This window comes from Haematobia irritans, chromosome 1, assembly GCF_050003625.1.
Source record: "Haematobia irritans isolate KBUSLIRL chromosome 1, ASM5000362v1, whole genome shotgun sequence".
NCBI classification, from domain to species: domain Eukaryota; kingdom Metazoa; phylum Arthropoda; class Insecta; order Diptera; family Muscidae; genus Haematobia; species Haematobia irritans.
This window is the reverse complement of record NC_134397.1, coordinates 259,908,333-259,931,798: the sequence shown is the minus strand read 5'-3', so window position 1 is coordinate 259,931,798 and position 23,466 is coordinate 259,908,333. Positions and strand designations below refer to the sequence as shown.

General features: G+C 32.2%; 1 protein-coding gene across 1 annotated transcript in view; it reads right to left on the bottom strand.

Annotated features, from left to right (window-relative positions):
* Positions 1-23,466, bottom strand: part of Ser (protein serrate) — a 177,451-nt gene that overhangs the window by 121,183 nt on the left and 32,802 nt on the right. The window contains exon 3 of the mRNA XM_075290884.1: positions 21,632-21,822. Within this exon, the coding sequence (XP_075146999.1) occupies positions 21,632-21,822 (191 nt within the window). The remainder of the gene's footprint in view (positions 1-21,631; positions 21,823-23,466) is intronic.

Here is a 23,466-nt window from a genome sequence, read left to right as displayed (position 1 = left end):
ATATTCAAGAAATAATAGCCAAAAAAGGGGGGGGGAGTGTAAGCTATGCCAGATGTGTCACTATAACAAAAACCAAAACAATGATTTATAATTAAATTGTGGCACTAGTCTTAAATGAAATTGCATAAATGATCGAAATACGGAAAACATTGATTATGATAGACGCCATTGACGAGACACAGATAGCTGATATCCACATCTATCAGAGAAGAAATATTATACATTTCATTGCAAATAATTAGTCTAGAAAAGTATAAAGCAAAGGCAGAGAGCTGTACAGAATATCTTCTAAGTAAGAGGAAATTTATTATGCACCATTCAGTAATAAATGCAACAATGACAACATTATCGTGCTGACCCCCAACTAGAAGTGGGCTACAGGCATATGATTGGTTGGAGAGGGAGAGCGAGAAAGAGATCAGCATGCAAGAAACTATGCTATGGGCACACCACAATCACGTACAAAGTAGACCAAAAGTCGAGAAGAAGAGGAAATTTAAACAAATTGTATATAGCGGTAATTGTCCGGTGGATAGATGCTCAGACGGACGGATGGACAGACAAAGAGACTTACAGATATTTTTAGTTATGCTGTGTTTTTTTTTTGTCTACTTAAGTATGGGATATGTTAGTCAATGGAAATGGACAGTCTGTTATAGAGAGGGAAGCGAAAGAGAGTCTCTTTAAGACAAGTGCTTGATTTATTACGCTTTCAAAATATTGTTCACTTGAAGTTTATGAGGATGAGATGTGGTGAACCACAAAACAAGTGGTGGTACCACAACTACGACCAACTCAGCTATCTATGATAGCAACAAAAGCCAAGAGAAAGGAAGACGTTTAAGTCTATTCCATTGTCGATGTAAATGGAACTCAAATCCAACCTGACATAATTTGAATCTTAAGCAATGTAACTCAATTGATTTGAGTGCGGATATAAAAATTTTATGAATGACAAAATGGATATATGAAAAAAAAAACATTTTTTTATTGGTTCAGTAAAAACGAGGGGGTGGAATGGAGAGTAGAAGGTAAGGTCGTGTTTTATTAGTGAACTACACTTAAAAAAAGTTTACTTGCATACAAAGATTTTGACCTTCCCTTAAAGATGTTTCTATTGATTCTGAGCCAAAGATGTGGCTTCTTTAAAATAAATATATTATTAGGGAGTTATCTACACTCATAACAAAGTGAACTCTATATTTCAGTAAAGTCAATTTAACTTTATTTTAGTTTATGGAATTATTATTTTTGGAGACTTTCTTTGACTCTAATATTTTTTTGTGTACGTTAGTTAAATGAACGGAAAAAACGGGATTATACACAATTAAATAAATACACTAAATTCGAATATCTCAAAAAATAGTTCATTATCACTTTTAGTTTGTAAAGTGTACTACAAATTCGCCCATCTTGAACTTCGTATGGTACTAAAGACATTCATGCAATTTTGAACTACTATTTCTTCCTGCAAAATTTTCTTTAACAAGTGACGAAATTGAATCATGTCTAAAAAAACTCTTTAATTTGTCGAAAAATGTTTACTTATTTTTGTGATATCGGCGTGATGTCAGCGTTTCTAATACTGTTTGGTTAAAACTTTCTGAAAATAATCGAAGTTTTCTAAAATTAACCAAAATTATTCTTCCTGTTGGATTCACTGTTTTTTGAGTGTGTGTATAAATATATATATATGTAAAAAAAAAAAATATATATATATATATATATATATATATATATATATATAATATATATATATATATATATATATATATATATATATATATATATATATATATATATATATATATATATATATATATATATATATATATATATATATATATATATATATATATATATATATATATATATATATATATATATATATATATATATATATATATATATTAATTCACATCCAAAACAATTCTAATCACATCTTAAGCAAGTATATACAGTAGTAAGTTCGGCCGGGCCGAATCTTAAATACCCACCACCATGAATCAGAGGGGTTTGATGACAGATATTTTCCCAAGCTGAACCCAAGTTGAACCAGTACGCTTCCCACAGATAAATGTAAAGATTTTACCTATGAAGACTAGATCAGATTCTGAATTTATAAGAACCATTTTTTGTTTGAGTTTTAGAGGAATCATAAACATCTCTTATAAGTGCAAGAAAATAATGAAATAACGCCTTAATTTAAAATCTGAAATCTGTGAATTGTCATCCCAATTATTTAAATGACTACGAGAAGTAAAATCTGGAAATTTTGCATTCAGTTTCAAGCAATTTCATGATCAGTGCGCCTTCTATACCCTCAATAAGTGAAATCGGTCTATATGGAGGCCTTACCAAATGGACCGATAAAACTAAATCATATACATTTTGTTATGGGTCTAAAATGCCTGTATATTTTCAATTTGTGGCAATTCGGATAAAAACTACAATTTCTAGAAACACTAGGAGTTAAATCAGGAGTTCGGTGTAATGGGGGCTATACCAAAACATGGAAGGATACACACAGTATTCAGCACATTTTATTGTAGTTCTAGAATCTAGACCCCAAATCGGAGGGCCGGTATCCAAAACTGTACCGATACTCAATATATTCGGCACACCCCTTTGTGGTACTAGAATACCTCTAGATTTCCAATTTCAAGCAAATTGGGTAAAAACTACGGATTCTAGAAGCCCAAGAAGTAAAATCGGGAGATCGGTCTATGTGGGGGCTGTACAAAACATGGTCCGATAATCACCATTTTCGGCACATCTCTTTAATTTCCTAGAATACCTCTAGATTTCCAATTTCAGGCAAATTGGGTAAAAACTACGGATTCTAGAAGCCTAAGAAGTAAAATCGGGAGATCGGTTTATGTGGGGGCTATATCAAAACATGGTCCGATAATCACCATTTCCGGTACATCTCTTTATTTTCCTAGAACACCTCTAGATTTCCAATTTCAGGCAAACGGATTCTAGAAGCCCAAGAAGTAAAATCGGGAGATCGGTCTATATGGGGGCTACATCGAAACATGGACCGATAATCACCATTTTCGACACACGTCTTTATGGTCCCAGAATACCTCTAGATTTAAAATTTCAGGTAAATTGTGTAACAATTACGGATTCTAGAAGACCAAGAAAAAAAATGGGGAGATCGGTCTATATGGTGGCTATATCAAAACATGGACCGATAATCACAATTTTCGACACACGTCTTTATGGTCCCAGAATACCTCTAGATTTCTAATTTCAGGTAAATTGGATTAAAACTACGAATTATACCGTGGTGCAATGGTTAGCATGCCCGCCTTGCATACACAAGATCGTGGATTCGATTCCTGCTTCGATCGAACACCAAAAAGTTTTTCAGCAGTGGATTATCCCACCTCAGTAATACTGGTGACATTTCTGAGGGTTTCAAAGCTTCTCTAAGTGGTTTCACTGCAATATGGAACGCCGTTCGGATTCGGCTATAAAAAGGAGGTCCCTTGTCATTGAGCTTAACATGGAACGCCGTTCGGACTCGGCTATAAAAAGGATCTTAATTTGGAACGCCGTTCGGACTCGGCTATAAAAAGGAACTCGGTTTGTCATTGAGCTTAACATGGAATCGGGCAGCACTCAGTGATAAGAGAGAAGTTCACCACTGTGGTATCACAAAGAACTGAATAGTCTAAGTGAGCCTGATACATCGGGCTGCCACCTAACCTACTGGACATTAATTTTTTGTTAATTCCTAGAAAGACAAGTATATACGGCCGTAAGTTCGGCCAGACCGAATCTTATGTACCCTCCACCATGGATTGCGTAGAAACATCTACGAAAGACTGTCATCCAGAAATTTCAACTCACATGGTTGTTAAATATCATATACTACCACCACGTACCAAATTTCAACCAGATCGGATGAATTTTGCTTCTCCAAAAGGCAACGGAGGTAATATGGGATCGGTTTATATGGGAGCTATATATTATTATGGACTGATAGGAACCAATTCCTGCATGGTTGTTGGATACCCTATACTAACATCACGTACCAAATTTCAACCGAATGGGAAGAATTTTGCTCTTCCAAGGTGCTCCGGAGGTCAAATCTGGGGATCGGTTTATATGGGGCCTATATATAATTATGGACCGATATCGACCAATTTTTGCATGGGTGTTTGAGGCCATATATTAACAAGACGTACCAAATTTCAACTGAATCAGATAAATTTTGGTCTTCCAAGAGGCTCCGGAGGTCAAATCTGGTGATCGGTTTATATGGGGGCTATATATAATTATGGACCGATATGGACCAATTTTTGCATGGTTGTTAGAGACCATATACTAACCACCATGTACCAAATTTCAGCCGGATCGGATGAAATTTGTGTGTATTAGTATTTTATTTAAGAGCACATCAACTCGAATTTATGAAAAGCGTTGCAACGTCAGTCCAGTCTTTTTTATTTTGGTTTTTAAATACGTTTTTAAAATTTTTTAACCTCAAAAAAAATTTTCGTTTGTTTAAAATTTCGTTCTTCAGAAAAGAAAACTCTCCTTTCAGTGTGTATTAGAAACTTTTTTTTATAATTCCCAGCAAAAAAGCTTGGAAGTTGGCACAACTTTAGAAACACTTCCACGAATGTTCTCCCAAATATGTTCTTTATTTTAACTACACGCTCACAAAAAATCGCTTCTGTAACATATACTCCCAAACATATTTTGCTTCAAGCATATACATTTTTGGCTATTGCCCAAACATTTATATGTTTGATCTCTTCCAATATATAATATGTTTGAAAGCGTATTGGTCTAAACAATATATGTTTGGGTAGTCTAAGTTCCAAACATTTTGTATTTTTGCATCCAAATTCAATAATGTTGTCTTCCAAAAAACAATATGTTATTATGTGAACATATAATATGTTTGGAAGCATTTTGCACCCAAAAATATTATATGCTTAAAAAAAATTCTCCCAAACAATATTGTGCTCAAAATTTTATTTATTTACACAGAAAAAAATGTCACCAAAATATTTCCAATTAAAAAGTTAATTGAAGTTGAAAATTGTTTCAATTAATAAATTAATTGATAGAATTAACTTTTTAATCATGATAGAAACATTAAGTTAATTAAGTCAATGATAGAAAAATTTAAAATTTTTAATTAAAAAATTAATTGATACAATTAACTTTTTAATAAATTCGGATGACTAATTCAGTTAAAAAAAGTGATGAAACTTTTTTTTTTAATTTTTAATTAAAAATGTATTTCACTTAATCAATTGTTAATCTAAATAAAAACTCTAAATCAATTCAGAAAGTAATTTAAAATAGTTACCTTTTTTAATTAATAAATTAATATAGTTTTACAGTCAATATCAATTAAATTTTTAATTCAATCAATTAAAAATTTAATTGAAATTTGCTAATGAAATCAATTAATTTTTTAATCAAGAATTTTTTCTATGCCCAATTAAAACTGTGATTGATACTATCATTTTTGTGATTGAAGACATTTCAATTAAAAAATTGATTGGATCAATTAATTTCGTGATTGAATCAGAAAAAAAATTTTTTGTGTGTATTTATATATTTACAATCATAATGAATTATGAAAATAAACAGGAAATATAGGTGCTAACAACATAGGTTTTCGACCTGAATGCTCAAAATTTTGTTTCTGACCAATTGTATATTCCCCGACATCTTTCTCACTTCCACGAGATTTTTTAGTTCTTAGCACCTTTTTCTGTAATACAAACATAGTAGAAGAAATTATTCAATTTTATGATTTGTTTTATTTTAATTTTACCTTTTGCCGGACGGGGATTCGAACAGCGGACCACACAGTTTGTAAGGATCAAAGAAGTAGCTGATCAATTGCCCAAGGAAAAATAAAATGTTAATTTTGTAATAACAAGCAACAACCACCAACTTAATTCAATATCGCTCCCTGTTAAATAGCGCTCCAAGCTACTAAACACATATATGTTTATAGGCTATTTCTAAGTATATGTTTGCATCTAAGCATATTATATTTACAAACATTTTATGTCGCAAACATAATATGTTCTAACATATTAACATATATGTCCCAAACATGTTATGCTAGTTTATGAACATTATATGCTTGCACTCAAAAATATTGTGTTTAAAAATATGTGTTCCAAACATATAATGTTTATAGCCAAACATATGAAAGACAGTCTTTTTCATCCGTGTACACAGGAAATTCTTTTAATTCAATTTTTTAAAACTCGATTTTTTCATATTTTTAATATTTTGTTTCAAAAAGGATAAAAACAGAATAAGAATTAATAAATTGGTACAAATTATTTAATTTTTTTCGAAAAAATGCTGAAGCCATCTAGAAAAATTTTAAATTTTTGAAAATATTTGAAGACAAACATCTAAGACAAGCGCCGTTAAAAATCATAAAATATTATGAAAATTATTTATTTTGGTAAAATACCACAACTTTTTTTAATTCACAACCACAACACTGAATTCAAATCACAACTTAATAAGCGATGTAAATTCATTGTAACTTCAGTTGAAATTGTGGACATCCGTCCTATAACAAGCCCATGTAAAACTCATTGCTTCTGAGCCAATTTTTGAACCACTTCTGGATCCAAAAAGAACATTTTCGTTGTTATTTTTTGGCTTCGCTTTTTTTTGCTGGGAAGTGATATAAAAGTCGAAAAGCCGATTTTCTGTGCAATTTTTCATGTCAATAACATAAACATTACGATTCCTATTAGAAACCTTTAAAAATGGTTATGACTGGCTTTTTAACAAAATTGCTATTTACCAGTGTAATTTGTATGATGACCATAGTCAAACGTGGGTACTTCTTTTTTATCTTCATGTGGCCATTCACACAACATAATTACTGTGGTTAAATAGGCGGGACGGGACAGGGTGATTTTGTCATCTAAATTATACGTGTCTCTGTGTATTGAAAACATACTGTCACACAATACCAGGCGGCCAGAAAAAACAGAAACAAAAGCATTTTACCAATCGGCGCTAAAAGCCAGCCGAGAATAGTAAAAAGCTGCAAGACACATGTAGCTGTGACTACGAGCATTGCGGTGTAGTCTAACACTGGCAGCATCCGTTGCACCATTTGCCATCTCCGATCTATGAGAGTTTCTGTTTTTTTCTGTTTTCTTTTGCTAGACATCTATGCTTGATGCATCTTTAGACTTTTAAATGAGAATTTCCTGGCTTCCAGCTGGGTAACGTCGTTCAAACTTTAATTGCTTTTAAGGTTTTTTTTTGCTGCTGCTGCTCCTGCTGCATTGAGTGCAAGGTACTCACTTTGCTTTACAGACCATTTTTGCACAATATCGTAAAATGTGCCTTTAAAAAAAACATGCTGAACTATTTCAAAATCATAATGCGGTCGATGGGCTGATGGTGCGTCAATGGCAGACCAGACGCTGGCCCATAGCTAACTCTATGTGTAACCACCACTACAACTTTTCCACGTTTAATCATACAGTGTCCGACGAATCATGTTTCCACACCATGGCCACGGTCATAAATCTATTATCTATCTATGGAAAAATTATAGCTTCATCTATTGAGACTAAATAATAGAAGTGAGTTTTTTCTTCTTGGAAAGATTTAGGAGTATGGCAAAAATTGAAAAAGAAAACTCACATTTCGTTTTTAGAAGGGATCAAAGGAACAAAGATACATAGAGAAGTCCATGAAGACAATTTTAGAGGAGCAATAAAATATTTTGAAGGAGATAAAATATCATAGGACGATAAGGTTAATAGACAAGTGAGTATACCCAGAAGATGGAATGAGGTAAATATTAGATACCTCCATTTATTTGAATAGTTAGACTTTCTCGCTTATAAACCTCAAAAAATCCCAAGAGTTCGGTGTTCCAAATGATATTATGCTCGGATTTAAATTATTTTCGCTTTGTGGAAATTTCAAAATGTGGAGTAAAATTTAGTTAAATTTTCATGCGAGGTAGTTCATTCTTCCTACAAAACAGTTCACTTTTTTTCAGTGTAGGATGGGGTATATTAACTATGGCATTCCGTTTGTAACACATCGAAATATTGCTCTAAGACACCATAAATTATATATATTCTGGGTCGTGGTTAAATTCTGAGTCGATCTAAGCATGTCCGTCCGTCTGTTGAAATCACGCTAACTTCCGAACGAAGCAAGCTATCGACTTGAAACTTGGTCATATCGAACTACTTTTACGTATAGCCCCCATATAAACCGATGCTCAGATTTGGCTTGCGGAGCCTCGTAGATGAGCAAAATTCATCCGATTTGGTTGAAATTTGGTACGTGGTGTTAGTATACGGTCTCGAACAACTATGCAAAAATTGGTCCACATCGGTCCATAATTATATATAGCCCCCATATAAACCGATCGCCTGATTTGGCCTCCGGAGCCTCGTGGATGAGAAAAATTCATCCGATTTGGTTGAAATTTGGTACGTGGTGGTAGTATATGGTCTCTAACAACCATGCAGGAATTGGTCCATATCGGTCCATAATTATATATGGCCCCCATATAAACCGATCGCCCAATTTGGCCTCCGGAGCCTCTTGGAGGAGCAAAATTCATCCGATCCGGCTGAAATTTAGTACATGATGTTAGTATACGGTCTTTAACAACTATGCAAAAATTGGTCCATATCGGTCTATAATTATATATAGCCCCCATATAAACCGATCGCCCGATTTGGCCTCCGGAGCCTCGTGGATGAGCAAAATTCATCCGATTTGGTTGAAATTTGGTACGTGGTGTTAGTATATGGTCTCTAGCAACCATGCAGGAATTGGTCCATATCGGTCCATAATTATATATAGCCCCCATATAAACCGATCGCCTGATTTGGCCTCCAGAGCCTCGTGGATGAGCAAAATTCATCCGATTTGGTTGAAATTTGGTACGTGGTGTTAGTATATGGTCTCTAACAACCATGCAGGAATTTTTCCATATCGGTCAATAATTATATGTAGCCCCCATATAAACCGATCCCCAGATTTGAATTCCGGAGCCTCTTGGAAGAGCAAAAAAAATAGTATATGGTCTCTAACAACCATACAAAAGTTGGTCCATACTGGTCTTAATTATATATAACCTCCATTTAAACCGATCCCCAGATTTGAAATTTGGAAATATGGCCGCTAACAACCATGCCAAAGTTGGTCCATATCGGTCTATAGTTATATATAGCCGATCCCCAAAAATAATCTACCAAAAGAAAATTTTGTCAAAATTTTATTACTATAGAAAATTTTGTCAAGATTTTATTTTTATAGAAAATTTTCTCAAAATTTAATTTCTATCGAAAATTTTGTCAATTTTTTTTACTATACAAAATTTTGTCAAGATATTATTTCTATAGAAAATTTTGTCAAAATTTTATTTCTATACAAAATTTTGTCAAGATATTATTTCTATAGAAAATTTTGTCAAAATTTTATTTCTATAGACAATTTTGTCAAAATTTTATTTCTATTGAAAATTTTGTCAAAATTTTACTTCTATAGAAAATTTTGTCAAAATTTTATTTCTATAGAAAATTTTGTCAAAATTTTATTTCTATAGAAAATTTTGTCAAAATTTTATTTCTATAGAAAATTTTGTCAAAATTTTATTTCTATACAAAATTTTGTCAAACAGAATTATAAACGTATTAATCGGTTTTTTTGTTTAATATATACCCCGTATGGACTAACTTACAATTGGGAAGACGGTGTTAAGAAGTTTTAAGATACCTTACCGGCAAGTGTTACGGCAACCCAAGTAATTCTATTGTGAATGACAGTCTTTAGTACAAGTTTCTACGCAATCCATGGTGGAGGGTACATAAGATTCGGCCTGGCCGAACTTACGGCCGTATATAAAGGGTGATTTGTTAAGAGCTTGATAACTTTTTTTTTTAAAAAAACGCATAAAATTTGCAAAATCTCATCGGTTCTTTATTTGAAACGTTAGATTGGTCCATGACATTTACTTTTTGAAGATAATTTCATTTAAATGTTGACCGCGGCTGCGTCTTAGGTGGTCCATTCGGAAAGTCCAATTTTGGGCAACTTTTTCGAGCATTTCGGCCGGAATAGCCCGAATTTCTTCGGAAATGTTGTCTTCCAAAGCTGGAATAGTTGCTGGCTTATTCTGTAGACTTTAGACTTGACGTAGCCCCACAAAAAATAGTCTAAAGGCGTCAAATCGCATGATCTTGGTGGCCAACTTACCGGTCCATTTCTTGAGATGAATTGTTCTCCGAAGTTTTCCCTCAAAATGGCCATAGAATCGCGAGCTGTGTGGCATGTAGCGCCATCTTGTTGAAACCACATGTCAACCAAGTTCAGTTCTTCCATTTTTGGCAACAAAAAGTTTGTTAGCATCGAACGATAGCGATCGCCATTCACCGTAACGTTGCGTCCAACAGCATCTTTGAAAAAATACGGTCCAATGATTCCACCAGCGTACAAACCACACCAAACAGTGCATTTTTCGGGATGCATGGGCAGTTCTTGAACGGCTTCTGGTTGCTCTTCACTCCAAATGCGGCAATTTTGCTTATTTACGTAGCCATTCAACCAGAAATGAGCCTCATCGCTGAACAAAATTTGTCGATAAAAAAGCGGATTTTCTGCCAACTTTTCTAGGGCCCATTCACTGAAAATTCGACGTTGTGGCAGATCGTAAGTCTATTCATGATGAAATGTCAAAGCATACTGAGCATCTTTCTCTTTGACACCATGTCTGAAATCCCACGTGATCTGTCAAATACTAATGCATGAAAATCCTAACCTCAAAAGAATCACCCTTGTTGATTTGTAATTTCTTGTTGATTTGTAATTTCGTATGGCATTGATTCCTATCTCGTCAATACTATTTTTCATTTTTCTTATTATAAAGACCGCTGCGCGGTGAATGTAATATTCTTTTTTTGTAGCCGAACACGTTCGAGACAAAAATCGTTTACTTTCGCTTGGTCATGAATAATAATATGGTACATTTGTTTTTAAATAAAAATGACTTTTTTTATATTTTTACGATTGTCTTTTTATCATGTACATTCTTAGCGACTATTGTTTGAATTATTACAATAAGAACATGGTGATTTTTAATATGATGGTAAATGACCAAGGAATCAATGGAAATATTGTAGGAAGAAAATGTAACTGGTTAATGGGAAATAAAAATTTTATTTGAGAAGTTGATGTTGCATGTAATTTTTGCAACTCACGTGGAAGTTTAAAATAGTAAGTGCCAATGGGAGTAAAATGTTTGCGTATCATCAGAATTTTCAACCCCAAGTGTAGAAAATCTGTTGTAAGTTAATAAATTGGCAAAAAATTTGAAATCGTTTTATAGATATAGTCAATTTGCGAGTCGAAGTAAAATCTTTATTTTTACAAGTTTGAAGATCGGTAATTTTAGAGCGAATAAGTAAAATAGGAAAATTTTCTATACCAAGGGAAAGGAAGGCATATTTCAAATATACACATTGTTGTTCTTTTGTCATTAAAACATAAAATCGAAATAAGTTTAAGGTTACACAGATAAAACAATTCGTAGTTAAATTACCGCTAAATTTAACTTATTTTTATTGGAAAAAATTATTTGCTAGTAGTTGAATTTTAATATTTTTTGAAATTTTCCACAGCCCAATCAACATTTCCTTTCGTTAAGTATGTCTCAAATATTTTGTGAACAGTAAAAAATTTCACGAAAATTTGTCCAATTAAAATTTTAATTGAGTTTTAAAAAATATTCAATTAAAAATTTAATTGAATCAACAAATGTTTTAATTGAATCAAAAATCAATCGCAAAAATTAATAGTATCAATTAATTTTTTAATTGATCTTTAATTAATTTTTTAATTTATACCATCATTTCTGTGATTGAAGACATTTCAATTAAAAAACTAATTGGATCAATTTCGTGATTGAATCGGAAAAAAAAATTTTGCCCGTACACATATGTTCAATATGAATTAACGCAAAAGGACATTTTCGTACGATTCCCAAAAATAGTAAGACTGAACTACAGTATGATTAAGATGGTCATGATTTGGCGCCAATGATTTTGTTCTTTACTTTTAGTTCATTTTATCTTCTATAAGTTGATGTAATTTCGTGAGCTGCAGTTACGAAGTACAACAGAGTATTAAATTTTACTGGTTCTACCGACGCTTAGTGGAAATCTCAAAATGTGGAGTACAAAAATATATACGAGGGCAGTTCGGAAACTTCTTAGCCTAGCACAAAAAGCGCGGTATAAACAGAAAAAATTAAGTGTTTTGGAAACTTCCATCTTTGTTATGAACCCATGTTAAATTCGATCTGCCAACTCCTTCATATAGAAACAGGTGTTCAAAAAAGACGCATCCGCAATTTTTTACAATGGAAAAATTAGAAATGCGTGCTGTCATTAAATATTTACATAAAAAAGGTTTATCGGGATAAGAAATTCATAATGATATGGTAAATGTGTTAGATGAATGTGCTCCTTCATATGCAACAGTAAAAAATTGGGTTGCTGAATTTAAACGTAGTCGTACAAGCATTGAAGATGCACCACGTAGTGGACGTCCAAAAGGTTAGGTTAGGTTAGGTTATGTGGCAGCCCGATGTATCAGGCTCACTTAGACTATTCAGTCCATTGTGATACCACAGTGGTGAACTTCTCTCTTATCACTGAGTGCTGCCCGATTCCATGTTAAACTCAATGACAAGGGACCTCCTTTTTATAGCCGAGTCCGAACGGCGTTCCACATTCTAGTGAAACCACTTAGAGAAGCTTTGAAACCCTCAGAAATGTCACCAGCATTACTGAGGTGGGATAATCCACCGCTGAAAAACTTTTTGGTGTTCGGTCGTAGCAGGAATCGAACCCACGACCTTGTGTATGCAAGGCGGGCATGCTAACCATTGCACCACGGTGGCTCCCAACGTCCAAAACAACACGTCCAAAAACAACAACAACAACAGAAATTGTAGCCAAAGTCCATGATATGGTATTAAATGATCGACGAATAAAAGTGCGTGAAATTGCTAATATCATGGGCATCTCAAATGATCGAGTCCATTTAATTTTGCATGAAGAACTACAGATGAAAAAGCTTTCTGCAAGATGGGTGCCGCATTTGTTAACAGTCGATCAAAAACGCATAAGAATGAACATTTCTCAAGCTTGTTTGGAACGTTTTAAGCGAAATAAAATGGATTTTAAGCGTCTGGGTCCATATAAGTCCATATCGGGCGAAAGATATATATGGGAGCTATATCTAAACCTGAACCGATTTCTTCCAAAATCAATAGGATTATATTCTGACCCAAAACAGGAACTTGTGCCAAATTTGAAGGCGATTGGACTTAAACTGCGACCTAGACTTTGATTACAAAAATGTGTTCACAGACAGACGGACGGACGGACGGACAGACGGACATCGCTAGATCGACTCAGGAACCCACCCTGAGCATTATTGCCAAAGACACCACGTGTCTATGTCGTCTCCTTCTGGGTGTTGCAAACATATGCACTAACTTATAATACCCTGTTCCACAGTGTGGCGCAGGGTATAAAAATAAAAAATGAATCAATAAAATTTTCAATAGAATATTTTTTTTAAATCAATTAAGAATTTAATTGGAAATTTTTTCGTGAAATTTTTTTCTGTGTATCTTTAGCTCAATGACAAGGGACCTCATTTTCATAGCCGAATCCGAACGGTGTTCCATGTTGTGGTGAAACCACTTAGAGAAGCTTTGAAACACTCAGGAATATCACCAGTATTACTGAGAGGGGATAATCCAACGCTGAAAAACTTTTTGGTGTTTTGTCGAAACTGGGATTGAACCCACGAGCATCATGGTGGCTCGCTTAACTATGAGGACATAACGACTTCATTGTATACAGTTTATTGACTTTTGGTCAAAAAAAAAACTTTACATCAGAGAAATGCGTCTTCTGTGCTAAGCATTATTCGCATTCGTATGAAATCTTTGATTTCAGTACAATATTTTTTTCAGTGCATATGCGAGCGAGTATGCGGTCAAATTTAAAATTCATTTGTGAAAACGTTTAAAACAAGTGCATTTTGTTTATTATTTATGTTCTTAAATAATGATCATAACGTGTAACCAGAACAGTCCATTAGCGTTGTGAAGTTTTGGCAAACAAACCAGGCACTTAAAACGAAAGATTTAAGACACATACGTGCATGGCAAGCAATGAGAAATAACCAATGAATGACTAAAAAAACAAATGGAGTCTATAGCATATACTTTTGAGAATTTAATTGTGTCTTAGTAAATATACATAAACGACTCAAAACAAATAAAAGAATAAAAACAAATATTTGAACAAATTTTCCATTATTGTAATTGCTAAATGAATTTTATTTCAATTAACCTTAAAACATAAGCATATGATCATTTAACGAACATTGTTAAATCAACGAATTATTCACAAAAATGTATTAATATTTTTTGGAAATAATATGGATGCCTCTTTGATTTGTTGAAATATGTTATGACTATTTATTTGATACTTAATGTTCGTTATTTCATTTTGTAATTCAATTTTTCCCGTATTATTTTTCTCTGTATTTATTATTCGAATCTGACATTGTTTTTTTTTTTGCTTGGGCTTATAGTTTTTGATAAATGTTTTGGTCTTAAGAATAAATGATAAATTTGTTTTTAACCAACCAACCAACCAGTTAACCAACAACACCTTAAAGAGCCCCCACTTTTCAACATCATTGATTTGCTTGTTTGTTGTTCTTTTTCATCTTCATATTTGATTGAAGTACACTCATTCACATTTAATGCTCAATAGATGCGTAAGCATCATGGCCATGCATCACATTCACAATATACTCACATACACTTATGAAATGTTCATTAAATTCTCATTTATACTCAACAATTGCAACAACAACACCACGATCACATTAACAACGTTAACCACAATACAATTTGTGTTGATTATTGTTGAAGAGAAAAAAGAGCGCTATTTAAGAACTATGTAAACAAGCATTTTTTTATCAAAATCTTACATTTTTCGATTATAAATAAACCTATATAAGTACCCCATTCGCCACAGGAAGATTTTTCATGGTAGATCCATAGAAAATTTGTTTTACCGTTTGCTACCCGGAGTTTTTTGAAGAAAAGAATAAACATCATTAGTCATGTCATAAATGCTGAGGGAATTTGTAATGCGCCAAGAAATCGCTTTAAATAATAGACAGACTAAATTTGTTTCGAAATTACATTCGATGAATAATTTGAATGATATACGATTGAAGGTAAATATAAATTTTATATAGAAAAACAAAGGAAATATTTGAGTTTGAGTTCAATCCCCCTTTTATAATGTAAAACCTCTCGGAAATGTTTAATCTGGCTATTTGGAGCAAAAATCAAATGCAACATATATGAACAATGTTGATCTCGATCTTAAAATTTTTATCAAATATAGAAGCCCATAAATAAATTTTGCACAACATCAAAAGACAATTCAAGTTTTTTTTCTTATCTTAATGAAGGTCGATTGCATATCGTAACAACTCAGAATAATACAATTGGATTCTTTTTAATGTGGATTTGATTCGAAATTTTTATTTTTGAAAAAAATAATTTTTGATCCAAAAACACAATCCATTTCGTTTATATTAAGCACTGTTCTCTTCTGACTTTAATAAGACACATTTTGAAGTTTCAAAGTACAAATTTAATATAAAGGGTGATACGGTCAAAATTTGGTCAAGGGAAAACGCGTGTAAATCGGTGAAATCGTTTATTTAAAAAATCAAATTAAATTTCTTTTTCAAGTTCAATTGGTATAAAATTCAGGAAAAATATTCAGTTAGGCTTTCGCTTTTCCAAATCCGAATTGCCGGGCCTCACGCTTGACACCTGCCATCAGATTTTGTACAGCCACCTTGTCCACCTTCTTCGCCGCAGAAAGCCAGTTTGCCTTGAACTGCTGCTCGTCCTTAGCAGTTTTTTGGTCTTCTTTTGGTTCCGCTTGACAATAGCCCAGTATTTCTCAATTGGGCGGAGCTCTGGCGTGTTGGGAGGGTTCTTGTCCTTGGGAACCACCTGCACGTTGTTGGCGGCGTACCACTCCTTGGACTTTTTACCGTAATGGCAAGATGCCAAATCCGGCCAAAACAGTACGGAACAACCGTATTTCTTCAGGGAAGGCAGCAGACATTTATTCAAACACTCTTTCACGTAAATTTCTTGGTTGACAGTCCCGAAAGCTATGAAAATGATGCTTTTCAAGCCACAGGTACAGATGGCTTGCCAAACCAGATATTTCTTGGCGAACTTTGACAGTATTATGTGCTTAAAATATCTGCTACCTTTCCCCTTCCTTTTGCCGTATAAAACTCCTGTCCCGGAATCTGCTTGTAGTCGGCTTTGACGTAGGTTTCGTCGTCCATTACCACGCAGTCAAACTTCGTCAGCATCGTCGTATATAGCCTCCGGGATCGCGCTTTGCCCGTCGTATTTTGTTTATCATCGCGATTTGGAGTCACTACCTTCTTGTAAGTCGATAGTCTGGCTGGTTTTTTGGCTCGATGCACGTTTGTAGACGATACACCCAGCTTATTTGCGGCATCTCGGAGAGAGATTAGGGTTTCGCTTGAAACTACCGGCAACTCTCTTTGTCGTCTCAGCGGCTTCCGGTTTTCGATTTCCCCCCGATCCAGACTTCCTGGCTGTCGACATACCTTCCCAAAACACTTTAATTACATTTGTAACGGTTGATTTGGCAACTTTTAGCGATTTTGCCAGCTTTGCGTGCGAGTAGCTCGGATTTTCGCGATGCGCGAGCAAAATTTTGATACGCTGCTCTTCTTGCTTGGACGGCATTTTGACAACTGAAGAGTGAATTGCAAAATCAAAATAGGAGCAACATTCTACACACACACACCTTCAAAATGAGGGGTGTTCAGGGTTTTTAAATGCAAAATTGAAAGAAATACGCCAAGTTTATATTGACCAAATTTTGACCTTATGACCCTTTAGTAGTATGTAATCTTCCGAACATTTATGGAATATGTGTAAAAATATATGTAAAACAAATATATACGGCCGTAAGTTCGGCCAGGCCGAATCTTATGTACCCTCCACCATGGATTGCGTAGAAACTTCTACTACAGACTGTTATCCACAATCGAATTACTAGGGTTGCGGTAACACTTGCCGATGGCAAGGTATCTTAAAACTTTTTAAAACCGTCTTCTAAATTGTAAGTTAGTCCATACGGGTTATATATTAATTAACAAAAAAAGGCCGATTAAAAAGGTATATAATTCAGACAAAATTTTCTATAGAAATAAAATTTTCCAAAAATTTGTTATATAAATAAAATTTTCCAAACATTTTTTATAGAAATAAAATTTTGCAAAAATTTTCTATAGAAATAAAAGTTTCCAAAAATTTTCTATATAAAATTTTGCAAAATTTTTTTTATAGAAAGAAAATTTTGACCAAATTTTCTATAGAAATAAAATTTTGCAAAAATTTTCAATAGAAATAAAATTTTCCAAAAATGTTCTTCCAAGTGGCTCCAAAACAAAATCTTGGGATCGGTTGATGTGGGGGCTATATATGATTAAATGACTGATATGGACCACTTTTGGCATGGTTGTTAAATATCATATACTAACATCACGTACCAAATTTCAACCGAATCGGAAGAATTTTGCTCTTCCAAGGGGCTCCGGAGGTAAAATCTGGGGATCGGTTTATATGGGGGCTATATATAATTATGCACCGATGTAGACCAATTTTTGCATGATTGTTAGAGACCATATATCAACACCATGTGCCAAATTTCAGCCACGTACCAAATTTCAACCGAATCGGTTAAATTTTGCTCTTCCACGAGGCTCCGGAGGTAAAATCTGGGTATCGGTTTATATGGGGGCTATATATAATTATGGACCGATGTGGACCAATTTTTGCATGGTTGTTAGAGAAATTGTTCAGTTTACCCTACAAGGACAAAAAAGTTCCCTACTTTCCCAAAACAATTCCCTACAATTTCCCATACAATATTTTTCGTTCTATAGAAATAAAATTTTGACAAAATTTTCTATAGAAATAAAATTTTGACAAAATTTTCTATAGAAATAAAATTTTGCCAAAATTTTCTATAGAAATAAAATTTTGACAAAATTTTCTATAGAAATAAAATTTTGACAAAATTTTCTATAGAAATAAAATTTTGACAAAATTTTCTATAGAAATAAAATTTTGACAAAATTTTCTATAGAAATAAAATTTTGACAAAATTGTCCGTAGAAATAATATTTTGACAAAATTTTCTGTAGAAATAAAATTTTGAGAAAAATTGCCATAAAAATAAAATTTTGAAAAAAAAATTCTATAGAAATAAGATTTTGACAAAATTCTCTATAGAAAAAAAAAATTAAATAAAATTTTGACAAAAATTTTATAGAAATAAAATTTTGACAAATTTTCTATAGAAATCAAATTCTGACAACATTTTCTATTGAATTAAAATTTTGACAAAATTTTCTATAGAAATAAAATTTTGACAAAATTTTCTATAGAAATAAAATTTAGAGAAAATTTTCTGTAAAAATATTTTTTTGTTAGATTTGTTATAACATTTTCTTCACATTTTTGTAGATTATGTTTGAGACGAGTGGTAACCGTGGTTACAAAACATTATTAAAGATCAAGCTTTGCCGGCTTCTAAATTCCTGCAAAAGAGCCCTAAAATATAAAAATTATTAAAAATTGTGTTGAGTAAAAAAGTCCCTACATTATGTCCTTATGTCCCTACAAGACTCTATATATTAGAAAAAAAACTACATGTGGAGAATTTCCCCTACTTCTGGCAACACTGTCGGCAAGCCAAATTTGGGGGTCCGTTTATATGGGGGCTATACGTAAAAGTGGACCGATATGTCCCATTTGCAATACCATCTGACCTATATCAATAACAACTACTTGTGCCAAGTTTCAAGTCGATAGCTTGTTTCGTTCGGAAGTTAGCGTGATTTCAACGGACGGACGGACATGCTCAGATCTACTCTTTTCTACTTTATGGGGTCTTAGAGCAATATTTCGAATGACAAAGTTAATATACCCCCATCCTATGGTGGAGGGTATACAAATGAACTAAAAGTAAAGAATAAAATCATACTGTAGTTCATTTTTACTATTTTTGGGAATCGTACGAAAATTTTCTTTTACTTTAGTTCATATTAAAGTTTTGTGTACGGCCATTGAACTTTATACCCACGTTTAATTCATAAAATATTTGAGAGATATTTAAAGAATTATTAAGATGTGGAAAATTTCGAAAAAATAATAAAATTTAACTACAAACAATTTTTTTGCAATAAAAATAAGTTAAATTTAGCGTTTGTTTAACTATGAAATTTGTTTCTGTGTACAAAGGACCTCAATAGAAGGACTGAAATGATTAGAGTCTCATTTGACGATGTTCTGTGGCAATTAAATCGAAGTGGTGCACGAAGTTTTTCGATTGGCAGTATGTATTGTATCGTGAGAATAATAGAGTGACAACAGGAACTATACCTTACCTACCCTACCGGTAGTTGAGTATCTGACCATACTCCCTAATTAATCTCTGGATTCACTCATTATGCCTTTTACATTTTGAGATTGGGCAACCCTAGTGTGGCAATCTGCAACTGAAAGCTCTATCGTAATTTTTTGAGGTTATACGTACTCAAAACCTTTGTGCATGTCACAGCGCCCAAAAATGGACCAAAGTCGTAAACATTTTCGTGAGATTATTTTTTACAACTTTAGACGTTGATTAATTCAACGACAGTGCATCAATCAACTTAATTTAATTTTTGGCGATGAAGCTCAATCAAGGACCATTATTTATCGATAGTATTCTAGCTTATATTCAATATTACATGAACACTTGACCATAAAAAAATTTGTTCGTGTTGGATCCCACACAATTTGTCAATCGCTCAAAAAAAACTCGTGTCGATTGGTCAAAAGAAAGGCTCAAAAATTCGAACGCTGTGCTTCGAAAGATGTCTATCGTTATAGTGATAGGTGAAGAATCGTGGGTTTACGCAAACGAGCCCGAAAGTAAACAGTAGTCAACTGTATAAGTATTTCAAGAAGAGCCAAACGCAACAAAAATTGCACGCGCATGAAGCACTTCCTATCTGGCCATGTCACAATCATACCGCTAGACCAACGCAGAACTGTCAAATCTGAGCGGTACACAACCATGGCAAAAAAGTTGTCTTCCAAGATGTTAGGAAAACCAACCTCCGAAGACCTATCACTTTTCACTACGACAATACGAACTCTCATATTTCGACCAATTGCATTTTTTGAGCACTCTAACATAGGTTTGATGGGTCGTCCGCCGTATATTTAGTAGGTACTGAAATTTATACCCACGTATTATTTGTAATAAAAATGAGTTATTTTAGCTTCAGTTAAGTTGTTCATTTGTTCTCCATGCTACAAGGTAATAAATGATTCTCATCTAAAATTCAGTCCTTTTAATTTATTTCATTTCTATGATGAAACTGTCATAAATATTCCTTAAATATCCTCAATCCTATTAAACAAACGATTTGCGGCAATGCGCTTTATTATATGGGTCAGTCGTATTTGAGACATTCGTACATAGTTTTTCTGTAGAACTAACGAGGAACAAAAAAAAGTAGCGCAATGTTTTTGTTGATTCCAAACTTATCCAGAAATTTTATACAGCCAGCAGTCCAGACTATTCATCAGAGTCATAGCCTCGGATGTGTACTTATGCTGCTAATGTTTAGTAAATATTTAGTGTTAGCATTTTATCAGTTCATTGCGGTTTTGGAAAGAGTCCAGAATTATATGGTACACAAAAGTTTTTTGTTTGTTTTTCCTATTACGATGGGACGTGGAATACATAAAATATGTTCTACATTATGTCATACATATAAACATACATTTAACATGATATTAGCAATCACATCACATTGTTTCAACTAACTAAGATAACAGAGCAAATAATTCTCTTAAATTATTTATAGATGACAAAGCGAGAGATTTGGGATTTTAAATTGCATATGAAATAAAAAATTAGGCAAAACAAACACAGCAAATAATTCTCTTAAATTATTTATAGATAGCTAACCGAGAGATTTGAGATTTTAAATTGCATATGAAATAAAAAATTAGGCAAAAATAAAGCTAATGAGAATGTAGGGTAGTTGCTATCTTACCTAATTGCAAGCAAATTTTTAACGTCGATACAGATTTATTAAAAATATTGATATTGATGTTTCACGACTGAATAGATTTCATTAAATTTCATTGTTGAATTAAATTTCATTGTTAAAACATTCGTCCCTCCACGTAATTGAAATGCAATGAATTTAAAGTGATATTATGGCGCTCTTCCCACGAGAAAGCAACCTAATCATAAAATAGTCGACTAAAAAATTATGGAACATAATTTGCGGGTTTTGAACATTTTCGGTTGAATATCATCCATTGTAATGGCATCCTCGTCCCCGATTATGTTTTTTTATGTAAAATGTTTAATTGATTGTGGATATTTAATGTCATGTTATTACTTACAGTCCAACGAAATGTGAATGGCAGTACCATGGCACCCCTTACAGGATCACTCAGCACAAAACTGGAACCTCCTAATATCGCTGTTGTATTTTTACCAAACGAACATCCCGTTGATATACTTGGTATGCCCTGGTCGGCTGCCGAATATTCTTTGAGACACAATCGAAACGCTGTCGAACAGGGCGGACAACCTGTAAAATAAAATAGGAGGATATCACAATTATGCACTTAGAAAAATAAGAGTATTCTTTTCTATAGAAATAAATTGTTGACAAAATTTTCTATAGAAATAAAATTTTAACATTTTCTATAGAAATAAAATTTTGACAAAATTTTCTCTAGAAATTAAATTTTGAAAAATTTTCTATGGAAATAAAATTTTGACAAATTTTTTTATAGAAATAAAATATTGGCAAAATTTTCTATAGAACTTAAATGTTGACAAAATTTTCTATAGAACAAAAATTTGACAAAATTATATAGAGAACTAAAATTTTGACAAAATTTTATGTAGAACTAAAATTTTGACAAAATTTCCCTAAAATAAAATTTTGAGAAATAAAATTTTGAAAAAATTTTCTGTACAAATAAACTATTGACACAATTTTCTATAGAAATAAAATTTTCACGAAATTTTCTTTAGAAATAATATTTTGACAAAAGTTTCTATAGAAATAAAATATTGACAAAATTTTCTATAAAAATAAAATTGGACAAAATTTTCTATAGAAATAAATTGTTGACAAAATTTTCTATGAAAATAAAATTTTGACAACATTTTTTATAGAAATAAAATATTGGCAAAATTTTGTATAGAAATAAATTGTTGACAAAATTTTCTATAGAAATAAAATTTTGACAAAATTTTCCCTAGAAATAAAATTTTGACAAAATTTTCTATAGAAATAAAATTTTGACAAACTTTTTTATAGAAATAAAATTTTGACAACATTTTCTATAGAAATAAAATTTTTTACAAAATCTTTTGTAGTAATAAAATTTTGAAAAATTTTTCTATAAAAATAAAATTTTGACAAAATTTTCTGTAGGAATAAAATTTGGACAAAATTTTCTATAGGAATAAAATTGTGACAAAATTTCTATAAATATAACAAAATTTTCTCTAGAAATAAAATTTTGACAAAATTTTCCCTAGAAATAAAATTTTGACAAAATTTTCTATAGAAATAAAATTTTGACAAACTTTTTTATAGAAATAAAATTTTGACAACATTTTCTATAGAAATAAAATTTTTTACAAAATCTTTTATAGTAATAAAATTTTGAAAAATTTTTCTATAAAAATAAAATTTTGACAAAATTTTGTGTAGGAATAAAATTTGGACAAAATTTTCTATAGGAATAAAATTGTGACAAAATTTCTATAAATATAACAAAATTTTCTCTAGAAATAAAATGTTGACAAAAACTTCTATAGAAATAAAATATTGATAATATTTTCTATCGAAATAAAATTTTGACAAAAGACAAAAAAAGAAATAAAATTTTGACAAAATGTTCTATAGAAATAAATTGTTGACAAAATTTTCTATAGAAATAAAATTTTAACAACATTTTCTATAGAAATAAAATTTTTTACAAAATCTTTTATAGTAATAAAATTTTGAACAATTTTTCTATAAAAATAAAATTTTGACAAAATTTTCTGTAGGAATAAAATTTGGACAAAATTTTCTATAGGAATAAAATTGGGACAAAATTTCTATAAATATAACAAAATTTTCTCTAGAAACAAAAAGTTGACAAAATTTTCTATGGAAATAAAATTTTGACAAAATTTTTTATAGAAATAAAATATTGGCAAAATTTTCTAT